At 32.4% G+C, this 23561-nt stretch overlaps 1 protein-coding gene across 3 annotated transcripts in view; it reads left to right on the top strand.

Moving 5' to 3' along the window:
* LOC115888106 (REST corepressor) overlaps nucleotides 1-23561 on the top strand; it is a 49385-nt gene that overhangs the window by 9977 nt on the left and 15847 nt on the right. The window contains exons 6-8 of one of the 3 annotated variants that reach the window (XM_030907681.1): nucleotides 6697-6786; nucleotides 20779-20876; nucleotides 23117-23327. In XM_030907681.1, the coding sequence (XP_030763541.1) occupies nucleotides 6697-6786; nucleotides 20779-20876; nucleotides 23117-23327 (399 nt within the window). The remainder of the gene's footprint in view (nucleotides 1-6696; nucleotides 6787-20778; nucleotides 20877-23116; nucleotides 23328-23561) is intronic. The other 2 variants (XM_030907682.1, XM_030907683.1) reach the window with 2 other exon arrangements.

Raw genomic sequence — 23561 nt, 5'->3', positions numbered from 1 at the left:
TGTTGAAAAGGGGCAACACCGCCGGGCCACCATGCTAACCTGCGTAAGGCTATCAGATGATGCCTTTTCGAATCCTAAAATTTCTACTGGAGGTTTTAGTCCAAGAAAATAGGCCTTTAAATGTGAAGTTTTGGTAAAAACTTGAATTTTTGATATTTAAGTTACTTTGAAAAATCTAAAAACAAATAGTGAAAGGTTTTTTTAAATTCACCCCGAAGGGATGAAATAAATAAGTAAAATTATTTTTGCGAAATTTCGGAGAAACGGTAAGAAATAGAAAAAAAGTTCAAATGAAAGTTGTGGAGCGTCAAAAAAACTTGAAAAATAATGGAATAACTTTCTTATTAAACCAATCAATGGGCTCTTTCACTATATTTTGGAAGTCGTTCTTAAGAAAATAAATAAAAACAAAAAAGCCCAGAATAAAAATCCGCACTTTATTTTTAATACGTCACACCTGGCATGTTGAAAAGGGGCAACACCGCCGGGCCACCATGCTAACCTGCGTAAGGCTATCAGATGATGCCTTTTCGAATCCTAAAATTTCTACTGGAGGTTTTAGTCCAAGAAAATAGGCCTTTAAATGTGAAGTTTTGGTAAAAACTTGAATTTTTGATATTTAAGTTACTTTGAAAAATCTAAAAACAAATAGTGAAAGGTTTTTTTAAATTCACCCCCGAGAAGGGATGAAATAAATAAGTAAAATTATTTTTGCGAAATTTCGGAGAAACGGTAAGAAATAGAAAAAAAGTTCAAATGAAAGTTGTGGAGCGTCAAAAAAACTTGAAAAATAATGGAATAACTTTCTTATTAAACCAATCAATGGGCTCTTTCACTATATTTTGGAAGTCGTTCTTAAGAAAATAAATAAAAACAAAAAAGCCCAGAATAAAAATCCGCACTTTATTTTTAATACGTCACACCTGGCATGTTGAAAAGGGGCAACACCGCCGGGCCACCATGCTAACCTGCGTAAGGCTATCAGATGATGCCTTTTCGAATCCTAAAATTTCTACTGGAGGTTTTAGTCCAAGAAAATAGGCCTTTAAATGTGAAGTTTTGGTAAAAACTTGAATTTTTGATATTTAAGTTACTTTGAAAAATCTAAAACAAATAGTGAAAGGTTTTTTAAATTCACCCCCGAGAAGGGATGAAATAAATAAGTAAAATTATTTTTGCGAAATTTCGGAGAAACGGTAAGAAATAGAAAAAAGTTCAAATGAAAGTTGTGGAGCGTCAAAAAACTTGAAAAATAATGGAATAACTTTCTTATTAAACCAATCAATGGGCTCTTTCACTATATTTTGGAAGTCGTTCTTAAGAAAATAAATAAAAACAAAAAAGCCCAGAATAAAAATCCGCACTTTATTTTTAATACGTCACACCTGGTATGTTGAAAAGCGGCAACACGGCCGGGCCACCATGCTAACCTGCGTAAGGCTGATCAGATGATGCCTTTTCGAATCCAGGTTCTGGTACGACTATGATATCAAAAAAAAAACGAACAAATTATCAAAAAATTACAATTTAAAACTTAAAATTCGATTACAAGCTTTCACAAACGGAGTAAACAAAAAATTTAACCTCAAATTTATTATTCAACATGCACGTCAAATCAAATCGCAATGTTGCTGGTTGTTGGCTGGCGTACGCGCACGGTTCTGCAGTGTGATTGGGCGTATTTTTCATACGTCATCAATCGGCACTTTAAAATTATTCCAAATTAAAGCAATTTTGGGGGCCTATAAAAGAATTATTCGATGTCATGGAATTATTATTTTTGGATAAATATACTGAAAATAGTCTTCTATTTCAGATTTTGTCTTTGAATTGGGTATTTTATTTTTTTTGAAAGAGCCCATTATAAAATTAATTTGGAATAAACTAATTTTGTTTTTATTCTTACATTTTGGCATTTGATATGTCAATTTGACATTTGACTTTCTCTTAAAATGTTACTTCAGTGGCGTATCTGTGTTTTTGTTATTAAATAATTATATTACCTTATTTAATTTTATTAAAAATACATTTTTAACAATTTTAATAAGTAATAACATTCACATTCACTCAATGTAAAATAAAACTACCAAATTACTGAGTCTACTCTAGGTATATACTTTTTATTCATTTTATTCCGTGACTTCTATATTACAGTGTATAGTACGAGAGCTAGCAACGTCGGAAAAACAAGTATTTTAAGACGTCTAGCTCTTTGATATATCTTTTACTATGCTCTCTAGAACAGCATGCGGCCCGTCTGGCTGCCGGTAAACGTTGCGTTCCCTACTGCGCATTGAAAGAAGATCCTATATTTTTATTAGTCCTTTAAATTCTAGTATTGAATATAAATCGAACATGTCTCCATAGCACAGTGCGTAGAGTTTCCGATCACGAACCGATGATTCAGAGTTCGAATCCGGGTCAGGACAAAGACTTTTTTATTTTATTTTTGTTTATATTCTGATAGTAAAGTATTTAATATTTGATTTTTTTTTAATCACCAGATTTATTTAATAGTTTACTATCAGAATATTAACGAAAATAAAGTAAAAAAGTATTTGCCCTGATCCGGATTCGAACTCTGAATCATCGGTTCGTGGTCGGAAACTCTACGCACTGCGCTATGGAGACATGTTTGATTTATATTCAATACTAGAATTTATAGGACTAAATTAATAAAAAAATAGGATCTTCTTCCGATGCGCAGTAGTGAACGCAACGGGTATCGGCAGCCAGACGGGCCGCATACTGTTCCAGAGAGCATAGTAAAAGATATATCAAAGAGCCAGACGTCTTAAAATACATTCTCAAAAACGTTGCTAGCTCTTAGACTAGTAGTTTTTGATAAGTTGTTATGTCATTTTTTTACTAAATGTCATTAGAGACCAATCCGGTACTTTGGCGCCTTTTATTTTCGATCATACGGTATATTTTTCTATAAAATTTGCACCATTTACAATATATTTGCACCTGAAATAAGTAGTGAGAATTTTTAAATCGTAACTATTGGTTTGTAGGAGATATATATATAGGTTTAATAGGGGATTATATGATTATAGGAGTACAACAGAAATTATTTTTATTAGTATTGGTTAAGTGATAATTACTATAGAAGTACCAATAAATACTATTTTATTAATTAAAAAAAATAATCATTGTAATAATTTACCTTATACAACTAGAGATTGTCATATATTTTTTTTATTTGATAAGTCAATTTTATTAAACATAGTGCATGGTTTGAGAATTTAGCATGGGCTACAAGGCTGCTAGGTAGAGTAACTTTGATTTTGAATAAGTTTGTTTAGTGCAAGTTTTTTTTTTAAACATTTAAACTGATAAATTTTTGATTAACAGTCTGACATATCTTACAACTGGCAAGCTTATTAAGTCGAGAGAAAATATTAATTTATTTGATTTTAATTCGTTAGTTTAATGTGCCTATTGCTAAATGTTTTATTTAAAAAGAATGTATGTTCGTTTTGTATTAATAAGGTATAATAAATGTCCAGGCAATCAAAACATATATTAAACTGCAAGGAACTGGAAGAATTGTTTGATTAATATATACTTTATACAGTGATCTAAATAGTTGGTGTACGTGTAAGTTTATAAGAAGGTATTTTAAGATAATTGTATAAGAAAATATTGAATTAAACTAAATTACAAATTGATATCAATCTGTATGTTACATTTTATATTCTATTCTAGTTCATTGCAAAATATATTCACAGTATATGATGTATTATTAAATAATTTGGTCTAGTAAAGATTTAAGAGAGACTAGGTAATGCAGTGTATTTCAAAAGATCTAAAAGGCTTTTTATTACAATTAAAAATACTAAATTATATCTGGTCAGCTAAAAAATATATGTCGTTACTGATAGTTGCCTGTAAAAATTAATATATGATTTTGAGGCAACTATCTTCTACCCAAAGTCAAGTTGGGTCATAGTTTATATATATCTTTAAGGGCTATTGTATACTGTGATTAAGAGCATCAGTGTATTTAAAAAGGTATTGTAGTAAGTATTATCGGGATTATCTGTTTTAATTACTGCAACGTCTGAAATTCCCACCATTTATATATATTTACCATATACAGGTTGTTAACTGGTCAGTTATTTATAGGGGAATAGAATGGCAACACTGCCTATTGAGAACGCATACACTTATAGGGTTTTCTGCCGACTCGTCCCGTCGCGTCGTCTATCGACAAGCGGGCCGAGGTTGCCATATTTGAACCATAAAGCTCTTGCCGCGAGTAATAAACAAATTAACAACCTGTATGCCTAATTACACAGTTATTGTTAAAGTTTTTTTGAAAACTTTTACAATATTTGTATTAAATATGCTATTATATATGGATTGCAGTCAGATAAGGCTAGATATCTCAATTGTAGTAACAATATTTCTCAAATTTTAAAGGGATATATGTAATTATTTTATTTTTTTTAATATGGCGAAACGACAACTGTCAAAATAGAGTTTTTTGTTTAATTATGAAAACAACAGAAACAGAGACCACAGATCATACAGATTATAAACTTTGTTTTTTCTTTATAGTTTTCGTGGTTCCAATTTTCGGAATCGGGTACTAGTTAGGTTACTAGTTTGCGCACATAGCACGCCCACTTATGGCCTCTAAAATTGTGCACAACGCCTGACCGGCACAGTTATTAGAGAGATATCGGAAAACCGAATAGCGTCATACAGTATTTACGCGTACCTTATCATGGTTACGATATGCGCGAGTCAATTTTTAACGCAACACCCGCTAATAACGTTACCGCCTGACGTAATTTGCGGATCAATTACACCAAGCGCTATTTCTAAATAACGTTTAAAAGTTGCTTAAATGGGCATGTGCGGGTATTTGACAACCGCAGCCGGCCGGCGAGATTTTTTTAGCACTTTAGGTTTGGATTATTACTTTAGTTTTATTAGGTAATTTGATATTTAAGTAGCTGGGATTAGCTTTAATTAAATAAATATGGCCCAAAATATGGATTCCAGCTCTTCGTTTACAGCAGATGACGACTTAGCCCGTCTAAGAGAATTTGTTGCTTGCTGCCCTAAACCCACTGGCAGACGTTGAACAATGAAGCACTGGATATAAGCACTTTAGCCCTTTAGTTTTAAAATACCTAGTAAACAAAACATTTCAAAGTTTTAAATTCAAAGTTAGGTTAAGTTTAAATAGCGGACGCGACGCGAACAGAATTCTTTCAGATCCGATAACTATAAATGAAGAGAGTTAATACCACCTTACGTAAAAGAAATAACACCTGGCCTTATTAACGTCCATGCACGCTATTCGGTTTAGCAATATCTCTCTATTACGCTGTTTATTGTTATTTTACGCGAGTTTATTTTTGCGCACAGGAAATTTTACTCGTTTGCACATCGTCATAAAAAACAATTTTCGTACCACGAATTAGGGATAAGATTTTTATCTGTATATAATATAACTATATAGTATGCCTAATCTGTGCAGAGACTTTAAGCTGAAATACATTTACTGACTTTAAATAAATACTTTACTACTCTATTAGTAGCAGTATGCAAATATTTGAAATACTGAATAACTCGTGATTTAAATTTAAAAGATCAGTATAAGTTGTTCTAGTGATTGTTATAGTGCCGATTCTGATGATTTTTTAAGCAATTTGTAGCCATGTTATTTCTCTACTCAAATTAAAAATTAAAGTCTCTATCTGTCTATTATATGAGGGGAAAACAAAATATTATTTTCGCGAAAGTTCTAAAAACCCTGTGGAATGATCTTACCAAGTAAGAAATATAAAAACTACTATTTCGGACTGGTGAAATGGACTCCTAATGCTAAAATTGCTGTAAATCGTTACTGTTTTCTTCAACAGCGAATATCTCCTCCAATAAAAATAAAGCTATCGAGATGAGCCAAAAGACAAACTATTGAGAAAAAATGTACCTTGGTGATAAAGTGGTTTTTAAGTTCCTTACTTTGTTAAATCATTCCACAGACTGATTCAAATCTTCACAAAAATAACTCTTTGTTATGCCATCGATAATAGATAGATGGAAACTTGTAGGTGGGGATGCACATATATTTAAAAAGTAACTATATCTACTCCAAACTGCATTCTGTGAAGCCGAGCCGGTGAAATGGGTATATAAATCTTCTGAAGGAATTTGCATAAGGCGCTAAGTTAGGCTGGCTTAAGCGTAGTGCGCAAGCCTGGATTTTGAATTATCGATCGGATAACTAGACCAATAAGAGACTAGACGCTAGCACCAACTGCTCATTCGTACGGCTTCGTCCAACTTCGTACGACTTTCGTTTTCCACTCCCGTTCGACAATTGGCTAATCCTCAGAGTAAGGGCTAATCGATATTCGGAATTTTGGAGTTGCGCTATTGCGCCAGTGTCTGCCTAACAGACGAACTTATGTGAAATATACATGGACCGGTTATCTAGTTGTCTCTAACTCGGCTTCAGCTCCAACACATTGCAGTTGGGACAGGCGATAATCTGTTTAAAGTTTATAAGTATATGGGGATGCAGTTCTAAAATTATCGTTATAAATATATCTTTTTAAATACACGAAAATTGTTCGTTGCCTGGACATTACTAAATCTAGAACAAAACCGAGCGATCGAACGTACGAGGCAATGTTTGAGAAACAAAATTCTATAATGAGACGTTTTTGACAGAAATGGACGATCCATCGGGGCATCCGTCGTAAGAACGGATCGCCCAATCGTGCCGGCCAATCTAATAGCGATCCTACCACTACCACACAGGTAGAAAAAACGTTTATTAAATTACCATCTCTTTATAGCTGGTCTACATCGGACAACTCGTTTTGATAAATTAGTTTGATCAAACATCTTATCGAGAACAGTGTGAGTTAGTTGGGCCGTCAGTGACTGTTGTCCGTCATTTTAGATCACTTTTTGAATGTCGTCTGTCCACGAATCAGTCTACCATAGATAAAAGAAACAAGTTTAGATTGGAATGCTCGGCTTGCCGCTAAAACTTATAATTATTTTGGGGTGCATACTTTGTACGGGATCTGGCGCTGCTATAGCGGTTGCTAAGAACAACCGCAAACAAGAACAAAAATAATTTTCTCTTGTCAAAGTCAGAATCTTCAAAAATTATAAAAACTTTCAAAATTTAAACTGCCCTCATTGAAAAAATACCGAAAAATATTTAAAGCGTCCATTTTCAAAATAATTATTGCTATCTTGTGAGTTTAATTTAAATTTATTTACTCAAACCCGTGATAATTGTGAAAAGAGACATTAAAAACTTAAAAAGCTGTGTGAACTGTGAAGTGCAAAAACCATCGTGGATCGTGACATAACGTCGGTTTCCAACGTTTCATAGGTATTTCATACATGTCCTTATATAAAATAAAGTTTCTTATATGCAACACACTGTATTTTAATTAAAAAATTAAAAGAAAATAATAAATTTGAATAAATAATATTTGGCGACAAATCCCGGAAAGCGACCGTTCTAAGAATAGCGCCAAATAGTATTGATGCGTTTTTCCTCGGTTCCGTGTGGATAGAAAGTCACAATTTATTTACACTAAGTACCAAACAATAACGATTAAAAGACTTAAAGAACTATATCCAAACTATTTATCTAGAAATAATTTATTTTGAATTTAGCGCGGCAACTCTACTCGTCTATTTATTTCTGTCCTCCTCAGGCACCGGGCGTCGGCTTATATACCCACAGCTAAACAGTTCTCGAATAATCCGTTAGACGTTAGATCATTAGGTGCATAGAGAAGGTTTAGAATGTTCTCGTATGTACTACCCCATTCCAGTGGAACTCGATTGTTCTCGAACGTTCGAATGAATCATTACGGTGTCTATTCTTTAATGCGATATTAAGGTCATATGGGTGAGGGACATATTAGTTAGTTAGGTTATCCCGAGTCCACACGGATCCGCAACAGTATTTATATTTTCCTTATGGGCACTTTCCAATCTAAACTTTTTTCCTTTATCTATGCAGTTTACTTTTGAATTAAAATGATAGACATTCTTTCTCGCGGTCGCGTACCGACCATTTACAGTTGAGAGTTGGAACCTTTGGTGTTATCAACAGCAAAAGAAAACACTGTTTCACTACAATACACCAAAACACTTGACTTTTGCATTGGACGCGCTTTCGTTAACCATTTTAGGATCATCAGCAGATAATTAAAACCATAAAATTATGTTAACGTGTTTGATTTTTAAAAAGTCAATATTATTAAAATAGGTCTAAAGAAAAAAATGTCTCAGTAATTTTTACTTAAACGTACTCGTTTTATATCTCTAACTACATTGAGTAAGATGTTTGATTAAACTAATTTATCAAGTAAATTGTCTGGTGTGAAACTGCTATTAGCTGCTGCACGAGCCTCAAAATTATTCATCGCACACATGCGCTTGTTTTTTTTCTATATTTCCGATTATTTTTGGGTTGCAGGTTCTAATTTTCCTTTTCGAAACTAAGACAGTGTGAGCATCTAAAATTTGGTTGGTTGGTAGATTTCAAGAATATAATGACTTATATTCTTATGGTGGAATACATCTATAATCCTGAAAAACATTGTTAAGATAATTTTGAAAATAAAAAAAAACAAAAGGAATTATTGTAAGGCTGTATACTAAGGGCTGACAAAGGTTAGTTTTGGGTCGAGATTTCCGTGTGTAAGAAGAGTACAATGCGTTTATAATGTACTGAACAAAGAGAGAACTGTAAAAACGTTGCCAAACGTATGAAATAAACCGAGAAACTATACACATTGCTAAGAGACGTGGAAGGGGATATAGCAGATTCGTCGCGGTCGACGATGCATTCACGATTTAATTACGTCTCGTGATACTTTATTTGTTTAGTTATTAACGAGTCGTTGTAATTTTCCCTATAGCTTGAAAATTTTTAAGTGCACGTTAGAAACGCTTGCATTCTTGGTAAAAATAAGTGGAATTGAGTTGGTGTTCGACAGTGGTCGCGTTATTAGAATTCAAAAATAGATATCTCGAAATGCATTAGAAATAATTGATTGTAGTTTTTTCAAAAGCTTTCTTAATATTTCTGCTATATTTTCTTCGCAAACAGTATGTGAAAATCTTTATCAATAAAAAAGTTACACGATTGCTGAAAATTGCAATGCACTAAAAGTAAATGGTTTTTTTTAAATTTTTGAATGGAACAAAAACAAGCCTATCGAATTTTTCTTATTTAAACATCTTGTAAAAGATCCGGGCTTCAGAATAAAACAAAAAGTTTCAATATCTAAAATAGTTCTTGAGTTATCGCGTGTTATATGTTAAAAAGTTGAGTTTTTAAATTATCGCCATTACTGACGATTTCTCGTTATAAAAAAATGGACACCCTAACGAAATCCTTATAATTCCATTTCAGATGCTCAGAAACATATCTAATGATTTTATCTAAACGTCGTACAAAATAAAAACCGTTGCATGTCATCGAGCACGTGCGTTGATTTTAGACAGCATTGTTGCCAGATTGTAATCGGAAGAGAAATATTTTTGGAAATTTTACTATAAGATCTATTAAAAATTCTAAAATAAACTTTAAATTCTTAACAGTTTTAAATAGTTTCAAGCAGCGCTCAAAAAAGATATTTTTAAACAAAACATGTTTTTTATTGTTTAAAACAATTTTTTATGGTTTTAAAGAACATTGTAAATCCAAAGTCGAAAATATGTTTAAAACATTTTTATACTCTGTTTTAAACCATATCGTGTTGAGTAATGATAAAGCCAAAGGACAAAACTTAATTTGATTTTAGAAACCTTAATGGTGCTCCTCCAAGTAGTAGTACAGAATTAATAGTTTATTTAGACAATATTAAGTTGAGCTGATTACTCTGTTTTTTATTCCTTTTGTATTATAGTTGTTTTTTTTTCTTATTTTGAAAGATTTTTTCTCATTTTTTATTGAAATAAACATCTACACACCAAACCTATTTAATACTCTGTTTTAAACAAATATTTAAAACAAGTAACGGTGTCTTAAAAACATTGTTTTAAACAAAATGTTTAAAACATAACAGTCTGGGTTTCGGGCAATTCAAAATATTATCTATTATAAAGAGGTGGTAAATGATTATAAAATATATAGGCAACTTTTTGAAATATTTCAAGAATTAATAAGTATTTTCCATAGAAGATTAGGTTTTGTTTCTCAAAATAAAAAAAAATCACTTCACTGGTCTACTTTAAGATACTTTATTATAATATAACGAGCCGTTTTTGTCCCTTTCTTTCTCAAAATATTGTATCAGAGATGACACTAATTCTTGGCACCGACTATTTAACTGCTTAGGCATTTTTCAAAGAAAAAACTAATAACTACTACTCAAAATATTCTGAAAACAACAGTTTTCGATCGATAAATGAAGGTTTTAAAAGATACACGAGACAACTCTCAACTAACGTTCAGAAAACTCTGGCAAATGTCAAATAAACGTGGCACCGCTGCAACCGCTTCCTCGGCGCTACCAACACAATAGCGAGTGGGTAATTTAAAACTCATTGAAAACGTCCCATAAGGGCTATATTTGTGTAGTGGTAGCACTGCACACATTTATTAGCCTAATCGATAGCCCGCAACGGTTTTTATTTTGTACGACGTATAAGTTATCTTTTCGAAAATAAAAGTCTTTTAAAAATAAGCGGTTTACGATCGAAGCGGTTACGATCACACAGAAAGCGTTTTTAGCGTGAAGTGTCTTTAGCGACTAAAACAAAATAACAGGATTATATAGGAGTGGCCACACCAAAGGCGTGTAGCGTTCGGCGTGTCTCGCAAAAAACGCAAATGAAAACAAATTAGTTTGTTTTTTGTAGCGTCTTTAGCGTTTTCTAAGATGAGACCCCGTCATAGGCGGACGTTATATTTAATAATACAATAAAACTAAATTAAATAGTATGCTTTTTTTTATTTTAGGGTATTATCTAAAAATATTTTTATAAAGAACAGCTACTTTTTAGGAAGATTGTATTAAATTCAAAAATTTGAAGGAAATGTTTGAAAAAGTGTAGTTTGAAATGTTGAAAAAGTAATAAATTAAAGGAATATTTTCTTACGCGTAAAAATTAGTTTTTTTATGCGTAAAAAGTGTTTTTTTTTTTCTGCGTAAAAAAGGTTTTTTAACAGAAACAAATAGTTTTTGACGCGTAAAAAAAATTTTTTTACGGGTAACAAATAGTTTTTTTACACGTAAAAAATATTTTTTTTGGGTAAAAGAGTTTTTTACTAGAAACAATAAGTTTTTGACGCGTAAAAATATTTTTTTTTAGTGTAACAAATAGTTTTTTACACGTAAAAAATATTTTTTTTGCGTAACAAAATTTTTTTTACCAGAAACAATAAGTTTTTGACCCGTAAAAAAATAATTTTTTACGTGTGACAAATAGTTTTTTACACGTAAAAAATGTTTTTTTTTGAGTAAAAAATTTTTTTTTACCAGAAACAATAAGTTTTTGACGCGTAAAAATTAGTTTTTACGTGTAACAAATAGTTTTTTACACGTAAATTTTTTTTTTGCGTAGGAAAGGTTTTCTACCAGAAACAATAAGTTTTTGACGCGTAAAAAAAGATTTTTTTACGTGTAACAAATAGATTTTTACACGTAACAAATAGATTTACACGCGTAAAAAATAGCTTTCTACCAGTAACAAATAGTTTTATACACGTAAAAAATAGTTTTCTACCAGTAACAAATAGTTTTATACGGTTAAAAAAGTAAAAAATAGTTTTTTACGTGTAACAGTTTTATTCGCCTAAAATAATAAAAATAGTTTTTTACGTGTAACAAATGTTTTTTACACATAATAATTTGATTCACTTTTACAAAATTTGTATTAAAATATTAATATTTTTGATAAACACGTGGACTGCTCACAAATACACGTCGCGTCACTACGTATTTTTCGCTCGTGCTTCGTTAGCTCGTGTGTCAAAGCCGTCTCACTAGCTCGTATGTCACGGCCTTGAATTTTTACCCCCAGCGCGCGTAAAGAAGTTACTCCAAAATGTTTCATAAATCGTCCTAAAATTGCATTAGCAACTAGAAATATTTACTATTCTATTATATAATTATAATTATTTATTATATTATATTATAATTATAACAAGTACTAACCACAACACTACAACATAAAAAACTATACACTTATAAACTAAAATTCCAAATAAAATGGTAAATAATAATTATTATTTTTACATACACCACTGGCACTAGCAGTAGATTGTGTTTGTCTCTGTATATATGCCCCGGCCCGTCCACAATTCAATCCCAGCATCTTTTATCTTCGTCTCTTCAACGCTAACGGCGCCGATGTCGTCTATCTCTTTCTCACAGGATTGATTGTTGGACGGGCCGAAATCCACGAGCTTGCGACGTTACTAAATTGACATCTTGATAGAAACTGCAGACCTGCCGCGTCTTTTGTGTGTTTTTAATGGACACAAATGGAAAAAAGCGCTTAAAACGGTAAAATCGCAAAAAACGCTTGAGACGCAACAAACGCAAAACGTTAAAAACGCTTTCTGTGGGCCGTGGGCTAATAAGATCCCTATGCTATTTACTTCCACACATGTAAATACCGACCCAAAAGTAAGAGTTGCCAGCACGGTAGACAAATCGATAAACTAAGCTAATTTTGAGATGCCGACACTGAAGCATTATACATATGTATATACATTTCATAATAATAATATGCGTTGTTTCTAAATCATCATCATCATAACTACAAAGATGTACCATACGTAAATGTCTTGGAATAATTCATGTTCTATTAAAACATGCCCTATATAAACAATTATCGTATTATCAAGTTGTCGTCTGCATTGTTTTTATTGACGCTTTTTTAAAATTTAAGAAAATTATTACATTGAATTTTAAATTACATGCATGCTTAATATACTAACATCCATCATATCATGCACTATTTATTAGATTGCAATGGCTTTGTCTAGATTTGTTGTAACTATAAGATCAATTTAACGCATTATTAAACAGTATGATGTAAATATTTTGGCTGATACCGATTTTGCGTTTTTGATTTTTATGTCAGAAAAGTATATTTATACAGGGTGCTACAAATTCGAGGTACGAGCATTGGTATCTCGGAAACCGTAATAGATACGAAGATGGTTAAATTGGGGCAAAGTTGCGCTTTGGGCTGTTCACCAAGATGCCATCAAAAAAGTTTTAAAAATTTCAAGGATTGATGAGTTTTTTGGAAAAAACGGATTTTTTTGAAAATCAATTTTATTTTTTCCTGTCGTTACTTTTTAGAAAATCAAAAAACTAATTGCACATTTTCATAGCCACTTTATTAGTGTTATCTGTCGGTATTTTTAGATTTTTAAATTAGCTAATAATTTGTGAGATACAGAGGCCAACTTAATTTTTTTAAATACGGACCTGCATTTTTTATTTAAGATTTTGAAAGAACTCGGTCTCCTGAGTACAATGATATGCCACACTTGATACTTTTTTTGTTTGTTTTGGGTACCTTAACAGTAACAAAACTATTTAACTGTTATTTCAAATAATTGAAGTCCGACTCTGTTTTTTTTTTAAATTTATTTAATCTGATTATATTCAGCACAGCAATATTGATTAGCGCTAATTAACATTGAATAAGGAAAATCTGGCCTGGAATATTCTGGAAAAGTGAAAAATTGAAATAATTAATATCCAGGTCAGCAATTTAAAGATATCTATTATTTTTAACTTTTTTATTGTGAATTTGAAAGCTCAGTGTACGATCTAATAATATGCATAATATTAATCGTAGTTGTTATAAATATATCAACTTCTACAAACTAGTTTCTAATGCTCTACATGTTCGAAAGGGTTACCACCCTCTGAATGCATCTTGTGCACGCTAATTGTTTTTTGTACTCTTAATGTTGAAATGTATTGATTTCAAATGTCCAAAACAATTTTTACTGATTTTCCTTATTCATTGTTGATTAGCCTGATCAATATTGTTGTGATAAATATAATCAGAATCAGATTAAAAAAATTAAAAAACCAAAGCCGGATTTGAAATTATTTTAAATAACAATTAAATAGTTTTGTTATTGTTAAGGTAGCCAAAACAGAAAAAAAGTATCAAGTGTGACATATCGTTGTACTCACGAGACCGAGTTCTTTCAAAGCCTGAAATAAAAAATGCAGGTCCGTATTTAAAAAAATTATGTTGGCCTCTGTATCTCACAAATTATGAGCTAATTTGAAAATATAAAAGTACCATCAGATAGCTCTAATAAAGTGGCTATGAGAATGCGCAATTAGTTTTTTAATTTTCTAAAAAGTTTAACTTTCCAAACCAAAAAATTCAGCAATCCGTGAAATTTTTGAAACTTTTTTGATGGCATCTTGGTGAACATCCTAAAGCGCAACTTTGCCCCAATTTAACCGTGTTTGTATCTATTACGGTTACCGAGATACCAATGCTCGTACCTCGAATTTGTAGCACCCTGTATATTTTCGGAAAATTATAGTTTTTGGTAAACACAAATCACTGGATTTTTTTCTGATTATTTATTCAGCAAAATTGTATGATCAAAGAAGTACAGTACTGAGTAAACAATTAAGAACTTTTTTAAGGTATTCGAAGGTTATCAGTCAAAAAAATATGTTATTTTAATAAACACTTTTTATCACCCTTTATATAGATAACATAGGACATTTTCATGAAACAGATAACCCGATATGCATTAACCATGTATCTTAAAAATGCGTTTACACGAGTCAAGCCAACTGATCAAGTCACTCCAGTAAAGTGTAATGAGTGTTCGACAGTGGTCGCGCTATTAGAACTCTGAATTCAAAAATTTATATCTCCAAATCTATTAGAAATAATTGATTGTAGTTTTTTCAAAAACTTTCTTAACATTTCTGCTATATTTTCTTCTCAGACAGTATGTGAGAATCTGTATAAATAAAAAAGTTACACAATTGCTGAAAATTGCTATGCACTAAAAGTAAATGGAGTTTTTTTTTTAAATTTTTGAATGGAACAAAAACAACCTTATCGAATTGTTCTTATTTAAACATATTGTAAAAGATCCGATCTTCAAAATAAAAAAAAGTTTCAATATTTAAAGTGGTTCATAAGTTATAGCGTGTTATGTGTTAAAAAGTTGAGGTTCTAAATTATCGCGATTACTGACGTTTTCTCGTTATAAAAAAATAAACACCCTAACGAATATCCTTATCATTCCATTTCAAATTCTCAGAAATATATTTAATGTTTTATCTAGTTATCTTTTCGAAAAAAAGTCTTAAAAATTAGCGGTTTGCGATGTGATATTACTTTACTTGATAGGGAAAGGCCTACCGGCAACGCCGCAACAGCACACCGTCGCATTTCTCTCACTCCGACTTAATGTAAATACCGACCTAAAAGTAACAGTTGCCAGCACGGTATAAGCATCATAAGTAAATCTGTAGCTAATTCTATTGCCAAAATTTTGACAGTTTGAAGTACGTATTACGCACTGTCGCCATTTTGAATCAACTAGCAGAAGCTTTTTGATATGAAATGTGTAAATTCAGAGTATGCTGTCAACTTCAAGAGTTTCTGTGATTTGAGTAATTGATTAAAGCTTGACCCGCGAAAATGCGTTTTAACTATTGCTTATACTGCACATTATTCCTTTTCACGTCAATTTTTTTAACCAATAATTTTAAGTTTTTTTTTCAAAGTAGATCTTAAATTGAACTATAATCTTATTTGCAGCTATTGTTAAACCGGAAAAAAAAGTGAGGGAGATTGTAAAGAAGAGCTGTGATATCTAGGAAGTGTTCAGTGGAAACAGTTTTATGGTGTTTCTGATACTATTAATTAATTTATAAAGACAGTGTGGTTTATTTTGTCAATTTATTTTGACTTTTTTATATTGTTAATTTATAGTAATCTCCTTGATCGAAAGTTTTCGATATTGCAAATAGATGTTTCTAGATTTATGCAGATAGTTTTGATAAGAATTAACAAAATTAAGGCTATCTATAGCTTCAGAAAAGACTAAATATACTGGGTGTTTTTCAGAAGTGGCTCATCCACGATAAATTGGGATTGATTGCCGTATTCCATTAGTTTCTGTCGTTTTCTCTTTCATCGGAAATGTTTCATCTTTTAACCGACCACCTCGTATCTCTGCTAGTCAGGGTTGGGTAGGTGGAAAATTATATATTTTCTACCGTATTTTCTACGCCAACTAATTTTTTACATGTCCAGACGTAGAAAATTAGTTTCGTATATTGTAAACCTTTTTTTGAGTTTGTATTTATTTCAAATACTTCAATCACAACGATATCTCTAATTGTTATTTATTATTATTTAAATATAGTATATCAAAAAAGTTTAACTATTAACTTCCATATTATTTTAAATTATTGATATATACAACGGAAGGATGCGTGACAGTGACTGTTGTGTCATTAGAATTCACAGGCATATCGTATATTTCGTCGTCTACCGAAATCCTCCTTGATTTGTTACATACTATAGTCGAAGTTTACAGATATCTTAAATGTTTTCGAAAGTATGATCAAAGTTTAAATAATAATAATTCTATGTACTTCTGTGAACTTTGGTAAGACTCAAACAGAACAACAAAAAGATAATTATTATATATGTTACAGTGAAAGTCGGAAATTCAGTGACTGTTAACATTCACTAGTGAAAGTAACATGTACTAAAGGTTACCAGTAAAAGTTATTCTATTGCACAGGGCGAGTATGGCGAGGAAGAATGTTGGTGGAAGTTAGAACAAATAAAACTTTAAGAATATTGGATCACCTCAATATTCAAGCTGATCCACATATCTTAAAATTACAATTTACTTCTGTGATATATTTATTAAAACTTATAGAAAATAACGACATAACCTTCTAAATATTAAAAGGAAAAACATAGTAAACATTTTAAAGCGTACAAAACAATTTAAAATTTTTTTTAGTAAAGTTCTTCATCGTGGACAAAATACAGTAAGCCCAAATTTTCTTCAACGGGAATTATTCGTTTTTTCAAACTCGCTACTCTTCAAGCATATGAAAACGTTTAATAAGTTCATAGTCACTAGGTTCCTTAATATATTTTTGTCATGCACGCCTAACTTTTGCTATGACTTCATTATATTGCAAAAACGAAAAACAAGTACTATTACATTCCTGCGAGTGCCTAGTTTACCTTAATTTTTCACAGAAAATTCCGAGAAAAATTTCTTCCATAGAGAAAATACCGCACAGCACTTTTTACAACGATAATAAAATAATTATACATAACCACAAAAAGACAAAAGCGAATTTACGCCATATGTTGCCAACGTTGAGCCCAATTTAATGTTATCCTTATATTGCCTATTATTCAACTTATCCTTATTTATTCTTATACTTCACAACATGTGGCAACCGCGCTGACTGAATCTTTCAAACTCACTGCTATCGTCCAGGGAATGCTAGCATTCACTAGTAAAAGTTGGTTTCAAAAATAGCTGTTGAACTTTTACTGGCATAGTCTTAGCAAATCAGTGAATGTTAGCTTTTACTAGTAATTGTTAACAATTACTGATTTCCAACTTTTGCTGTAACATATATATAAAAAAGGAACAACGAAAACTTTCAAAGAAAGATTTTTTTTTCTGTACGGTCTTCAGATTAAACAGAACAAAATATTCTGATAGTCTTCAGATCTATTACAGTCTCTTATCTTCAGGGAATTAGTACCGTCACAGAATAGAGAGATAGTCACACATATTACAGTTTTAACACTTATAGAATTTAAAGAAAATAGAAAGGAAGAAACATATAAACTGAAAAAAAAACGGCTTTAAATATACAAAATTTATTTTGTACTTGTTCTCAGATTTTATACATTCTCTACTTAATATTCTACATTTTCTACGCATTTTTCTACATACACGTAGAAAATTAATTTTCTACACGTCGTTACCCAACCCTGCTTCTAGTTACCGAAATGAAAATGATGGGTGCTCAAATTTGTGACAACATACATGCACAATAGTTGATTTTAAATTTTAGGATCTGAAACTTAAAATCTAAACTATAGTTAGCCTTAATAAAAAGAATATAATTTTGCTCAAGACGTATTTTATCATTTTTTGCATATATTTAGAAAAATCCCGTTTATATTTTTGTACGTACCTATGTCTAATCTCTAAATAATACTTTTATATAAGGAATATTTTACCTCTAAATCGAGTTTAATTTATTGATTAATTTTATTTATCTTTTGATTTACAAACTGTCTACTATGATATATAGGTTCTATTTATAATAATGATTGTTATTAAATTAATAAAAGTTTTTTTATTATTTTAAAATGTATTATCCTTATTAATATCCAAGTCGACACCTACTGTTCCCGCTGAATGCTCCTAGACTGTTCGAAAAAATAAATTTTGTGATTTTGGTTTAAAAAATTGAAATAATTTGTTATGTATTAATATCTGCGATCGAATAAAAGCTTACTTAGAAGTCTTAATCAAGAATCCACATAACAATATTGTTAATATTTGACATTTTGTGTTGGTAAAGTTGTGTTAGGTTTAGTGATGGGAAAAACCGATTAATTTCAATAATCGTGTACTCGAGTTTCAAGCGATTGCAATAACCGAGTGATCGCTCCAGCGAAATATCACTCGTATTTAAAAATACCGTTTTTCACCCGTCGCCGTCGGTTGTTGTAAGTACTCGTTAACGCCAAACGCCAAGCAGTAAGTTGCGTGCGCAGGGCACATATTCTTTCGGTGATGAATGGCAATTAGCAAGCGGTGAGCGATTCACTTGATCGCTTGATTTTTTTTTATTTCAAAGCATTGTCGATGTAAGGTCGTAAAATTTTGTCTCTCAGATACGCAACGGATAAATATACAGGTCCGGTAATAGGATATCTAGGCATAGGAATTATATGCATTGGAATGAAACGCCTATAAAAAGTCTAAGCTTAAACAGAGATGGATAACAACTTCCCCGTTTCCACTTCCACTACGACTGTCGAGTTAGACAAATTCCAATAAGATAACAAATTTTGGAAATTCCGCCGCCTCCCACCCACCCATGATACCCGTCCACCTGCCCTTTATCACCATTATTTCCCTTCCCGCGCTCCCGCAAAACGCCATCACGTCAGTCCATCACAGAGTTGCCAGGTCTACCGGTTTCGTCTGTAAGCTACCGATCTACCGATTTAAACAAAAATCTAACGATATGTTCAACTGCGTCTTTAGTCTTTACAATAGAAGCACTTTTAAAATCTGACATATATATTTGACTAAAAATTAAGCGACTACCACGTTGGAATCTGTATAATCTGACTTTATTATTGTTTATTAAATTTTGTTTAGTAATCATAGGTCATCTTTCTGTCTAGTTTCAGAGTTACAAAGATATTCCTACAAATCCTTATTACTCTTTATTAGGCGTGGTATTGGCGACATGCCCGAAGAAGTTGATATCTTTTGAAAAGATTTTGTTTCATTCATCTACTAAAGTTGAACCCATATTTTTCCCAAAAAATATAAACAAAAAACAAAATCTAAGTTAAGAAACAAACTGAATACGGATAAATATTTTAGTGCTTTTCCTGTCAAAAAAATATATTAATATGAAAAAATTGTTGAGAGCTGTTACAGCTTTCCCATTGAAATGAAATTAATTTTAGATATCACTGATTAAAATTGTACTTTTGATTTTTGTTGAAGATCTAATTTTGTTCTCGTATGGAATTATAATCTAACAAACCCGGCAACCCTGTTCGGCTACTCCTTTATAAAGTTTTTTTCGGCCTAATTCCTTTGTCACCGCCGCCGCCGACCGACCGGTGTCGGGGCGACTGGAAGGAAGATCGTACAGTATTGCAATTTCATAGAATCGCACTTGCTATTTTAGAAATGATTTCAAAGTTCTGCATGTTACTTTTTGTTTTAGAAAGAAGTTATGTGCCTAGAGAAAACATTCTTAAAATTGTTTTGTACTTTATTTAATATTTCATTAAGTAGGCAAGATAATGGGATTAGAAGATTCGGGATTTAGGATAAGCCAACATAATTTTAATTTAATAGAATGGCAACACTGTGCGTCGTGTTTCTATTTTTTCGATTCTATTCTATTAGTAGCCGGTAGCCCCCACACAAGCGTCTTAAAGACCCGCCCCCTCACACAGAGGCTCTCTCGTCGTATCTCGTATCTCTTCTATGATCACTTCCCCTATACAATGGTAGGGAAAAGACACTTTATCCGTCTCTGTTGTACTGCAATGTATTTTGCAGCCTTACCATCTTTTTTTATCGCATTGAAAATCTCCTATTGCTAATGAAATTTTACCACACGTGTATATACGGCGTCGTATAAATTTGCTACCTGAAATGTATGTAAAAAATTCGCTCGGCTTTTTATTGCGTATGTCACATTAAAATCTGATTTCAATTTATTTCATTCTAGGATCGCTTGCGTTCGTCGCTCGTTCATAATCGAGCGATGTCGGTTATTTCAATAATCGAGTATTCGTGCGAATTTTCGCTCGAGTTATCCCATCACTAGTATTAACCTAACCTAACACAAACTTTACCAGTAAAATAGATTAAAGGAAATTTAAAGAAGCTAATTTCTAAGTAAGCTTTGCTGTAATTCTTGTTCGATCGTACGACCACCGTATATACTAAAAAAATCTTCTCTCCCGATTTGTTGTGTCCTATTGTACGTGTGTGCGCAGGGCGAGGGGGGCTCCTGTTCGAACTGCGGCGTTTTCTGCACCATCACGCAAGTGACCCTCAAGGGGCCCCTGTGTAACAGCTGCTACCAGCACTGGAGGTAACCACTTTTAACCAACAAGCAAAATATTGTACGTAAATGCGAGTGTTGCCTCATTGATTATGTTCTTGAACACGTATTGAACTAATAGAAAACAATATTTGCGAAAATGAGTAAAATAAGGTGACTTTTTTATGTTTTCACTTTCTTCGTTCTAAGAATGTAATAGATCGCATTTATGTACACTATGGTGTCAAGTCATCTGTACCTTCCTCATGAGTTATTGGTTGTAGAACATTATATTTGTATATTTTTAAACTACTGTCATCACAACTACTGCCATTCAGTTGTTATGTAACTATCACCTGTTATATGAAATAATATAAATTTTATCATATTAGAGGACAGTGTTTGGGCAAATTTAACTAAAACCATTTTATAAGCAGTTTTTATTATAAGAATTATGACAAGATGGACAGCTGTTATTTTTGTATATAGTTAACAGCTTAAAATAACAGGTTTCTCTTATTTATTGATTTCCTTGTGAATATATCAAATAAACGAGTGTATTTTAATAAACATTTTTAATATTCAGTACATATACCCTCACTATCTATAATCATGTAACATTATAATTTAATTACCACCAACAATCTCAATAAGCAACAAAAAAAGTAAAAAATAAAAATGTCAGTATCCCACAAAAACTGCTCATCGTTTTTTACACTTCTGAAATGAAAATACAAGCAATATAAACAAAATTAAAAAATAACGATAATAATAACCAAAAACGATAATTCACTCCAAAGGTTGATAACATTTTGTGGGTCAGCGATCCCGAACTCACATCGTAATCCATCTATGTTAACGTAACTGTTATTTTTTGGAAGCAACAATTGTTCCGAGGCCGATAAAATTCGTGGCGCGACGATCTTAACGTAACAGTCTCTTGAGAGACTGTTATTTTCGTGTCTGTTATTTTTATATCTAACTGTTATTTTTTAGAAGCAATAATTATTACGAGCCCGATAAAATACGTGGCGCGGCTATCTCGACTGATGGGAGTCGTTTTTGGCGAAGTGTTATTTTTGTACCTGTTATTTTTATAACTGTTATTTTTCAAAGCAATAATAGTTACGAGCCCGATAAAATCCGTGGTGCTGAGATCTCAACATTACTGGTAATCGCTGTTGGCGAACTGTTATTTTAGTACCTGTTATTTTTTGAAAGCAACAATTTAATTGTTCCGAGCCCGATGAAACTGTTGGATCTCTACATAGCGGACAGTTGCTGTTAGGGGACTGTTATTTTCGTACCTTATTTATGGACCTTATATACAGGGTGAATCTTAAATAAGTGCAAATATTTTCAGAGGTAGTATATTTCGACCCCAGGAACACGTCTATGAGATTTTTTTCGCTAAAAAAAAGATGTTGAAAATCGTACATTTTCTTTTAAATTTCCCTGTATATTTTTCGAAAACTTTTTAGGACTGCCTGTTTGTTCACCGCAAATTTTCCCACTGTATAATTTCTTAATCTTTGATATTACCATAGTTACGGCAATAGAAATGTAAATATAGAAAAAATTCAATGGCTTTCAAAATTTAAAAAAATCAATCTTTTAAATTTTCAAACTTAAATAACTAGGTTATTTAGGATTTATCTGAAAAGTGGCAAAGAGAAAATATGTTTCTTTTATCGAGATCTACCGATCTACCAGCCCTGAAAATATTTGTACTTATTTAAGACTCACCCTGTATATATTATATGACGTATATGTTATTTTTTAGAAGTAATAATTATTTCAAGGCCGATAAAATACGTAGCCCGAATATCTCGACATCACGAGCAGTCGCTGTTGGCGGACTGTTATTTTCGTACCTGTTATTTTCATAACTGTCATTTATTAGAAGCAATAATTGTTGCAGGAAAGCTCGATAAAATACGTGGTACGGCGATCTCGACTAGGCGGGCCGTCGCTCTTGGCGAACTGTTATTTTTGGAACTGTTATTTTTATAATTGTCACCTGTTATTTTTATAACTGTTACTTTTTAGATGTAACATTTGTTACGAGGCCGCAATTTATTTTTATTATCGCGAGCAATCGCTGTTGTCGGACTCTTATTTTTACACTTGTAACGAATAACAGTTTCTCTATTACAATCTACTTACAACCAATAACTCACTACCATTCCCGATCTACCTATACTTTTTCCTTTCTTCGATAAAACCTCCGCTACATCTCTCGACATTTATCTGACTCTGGCTTGGTTATTTCTCGCCGCCCTCCCTAACAGACGCACAGGAAGCGCGCGGCCTACCTCCGGCCCGGCGTTGGCGGGCAAGCGGGGCGCCGCGGGCGGCAACTCGGCCGCCTCGAGGGCGCGGCGGCGGCCGCCCAAGGGCATGCACATCAACCACGACGACCTGGCGACGATGGCCTCGGGCAACGCGGGCACGCTGCTGCTCAGGGCGATGGAGAGGGAGCTCGATTCGTTGCAGAGACAAGTGAGTAAAAGAGTACACGGAGAGGACCGAGCGGTATGACAGATACACACAGAGTTTTTATACAGGGCTGTTCCCGGTGGGTGTCCCGTTAGACGTTTATGGAGAAGTGCTTAGAGTAAAAACCTGAAATATTGGTTGCTTGTTAAGGGGGGTGGTATTCTATTTAAAACAAGAAAGTTAATCATATTCATTTACTATTAAGGAGCCAAAATTTCAGACTTTTAAGCTTCATTC

This window comes from Sitophilus oryzae, unplaced genomic scaffold (genome assembly GCF_002938485.1).
Source record: "Sitophilus oryzae breed Bouriz unplaced genomic scaffold, Soryzae_2.0 scaffold_684_pilon_pilon, whole genome shotgun sequence".
Taxonomy (NCBI): Eukaryota; Metazoa; Arthropoda; class Insecta; order Coleoptera; family Curculionidae; genus Sitophilus; species Sitophilus oryzae.
This window is presented reverse-complemented; position numbering and strand designations above follow the sequence as displayed.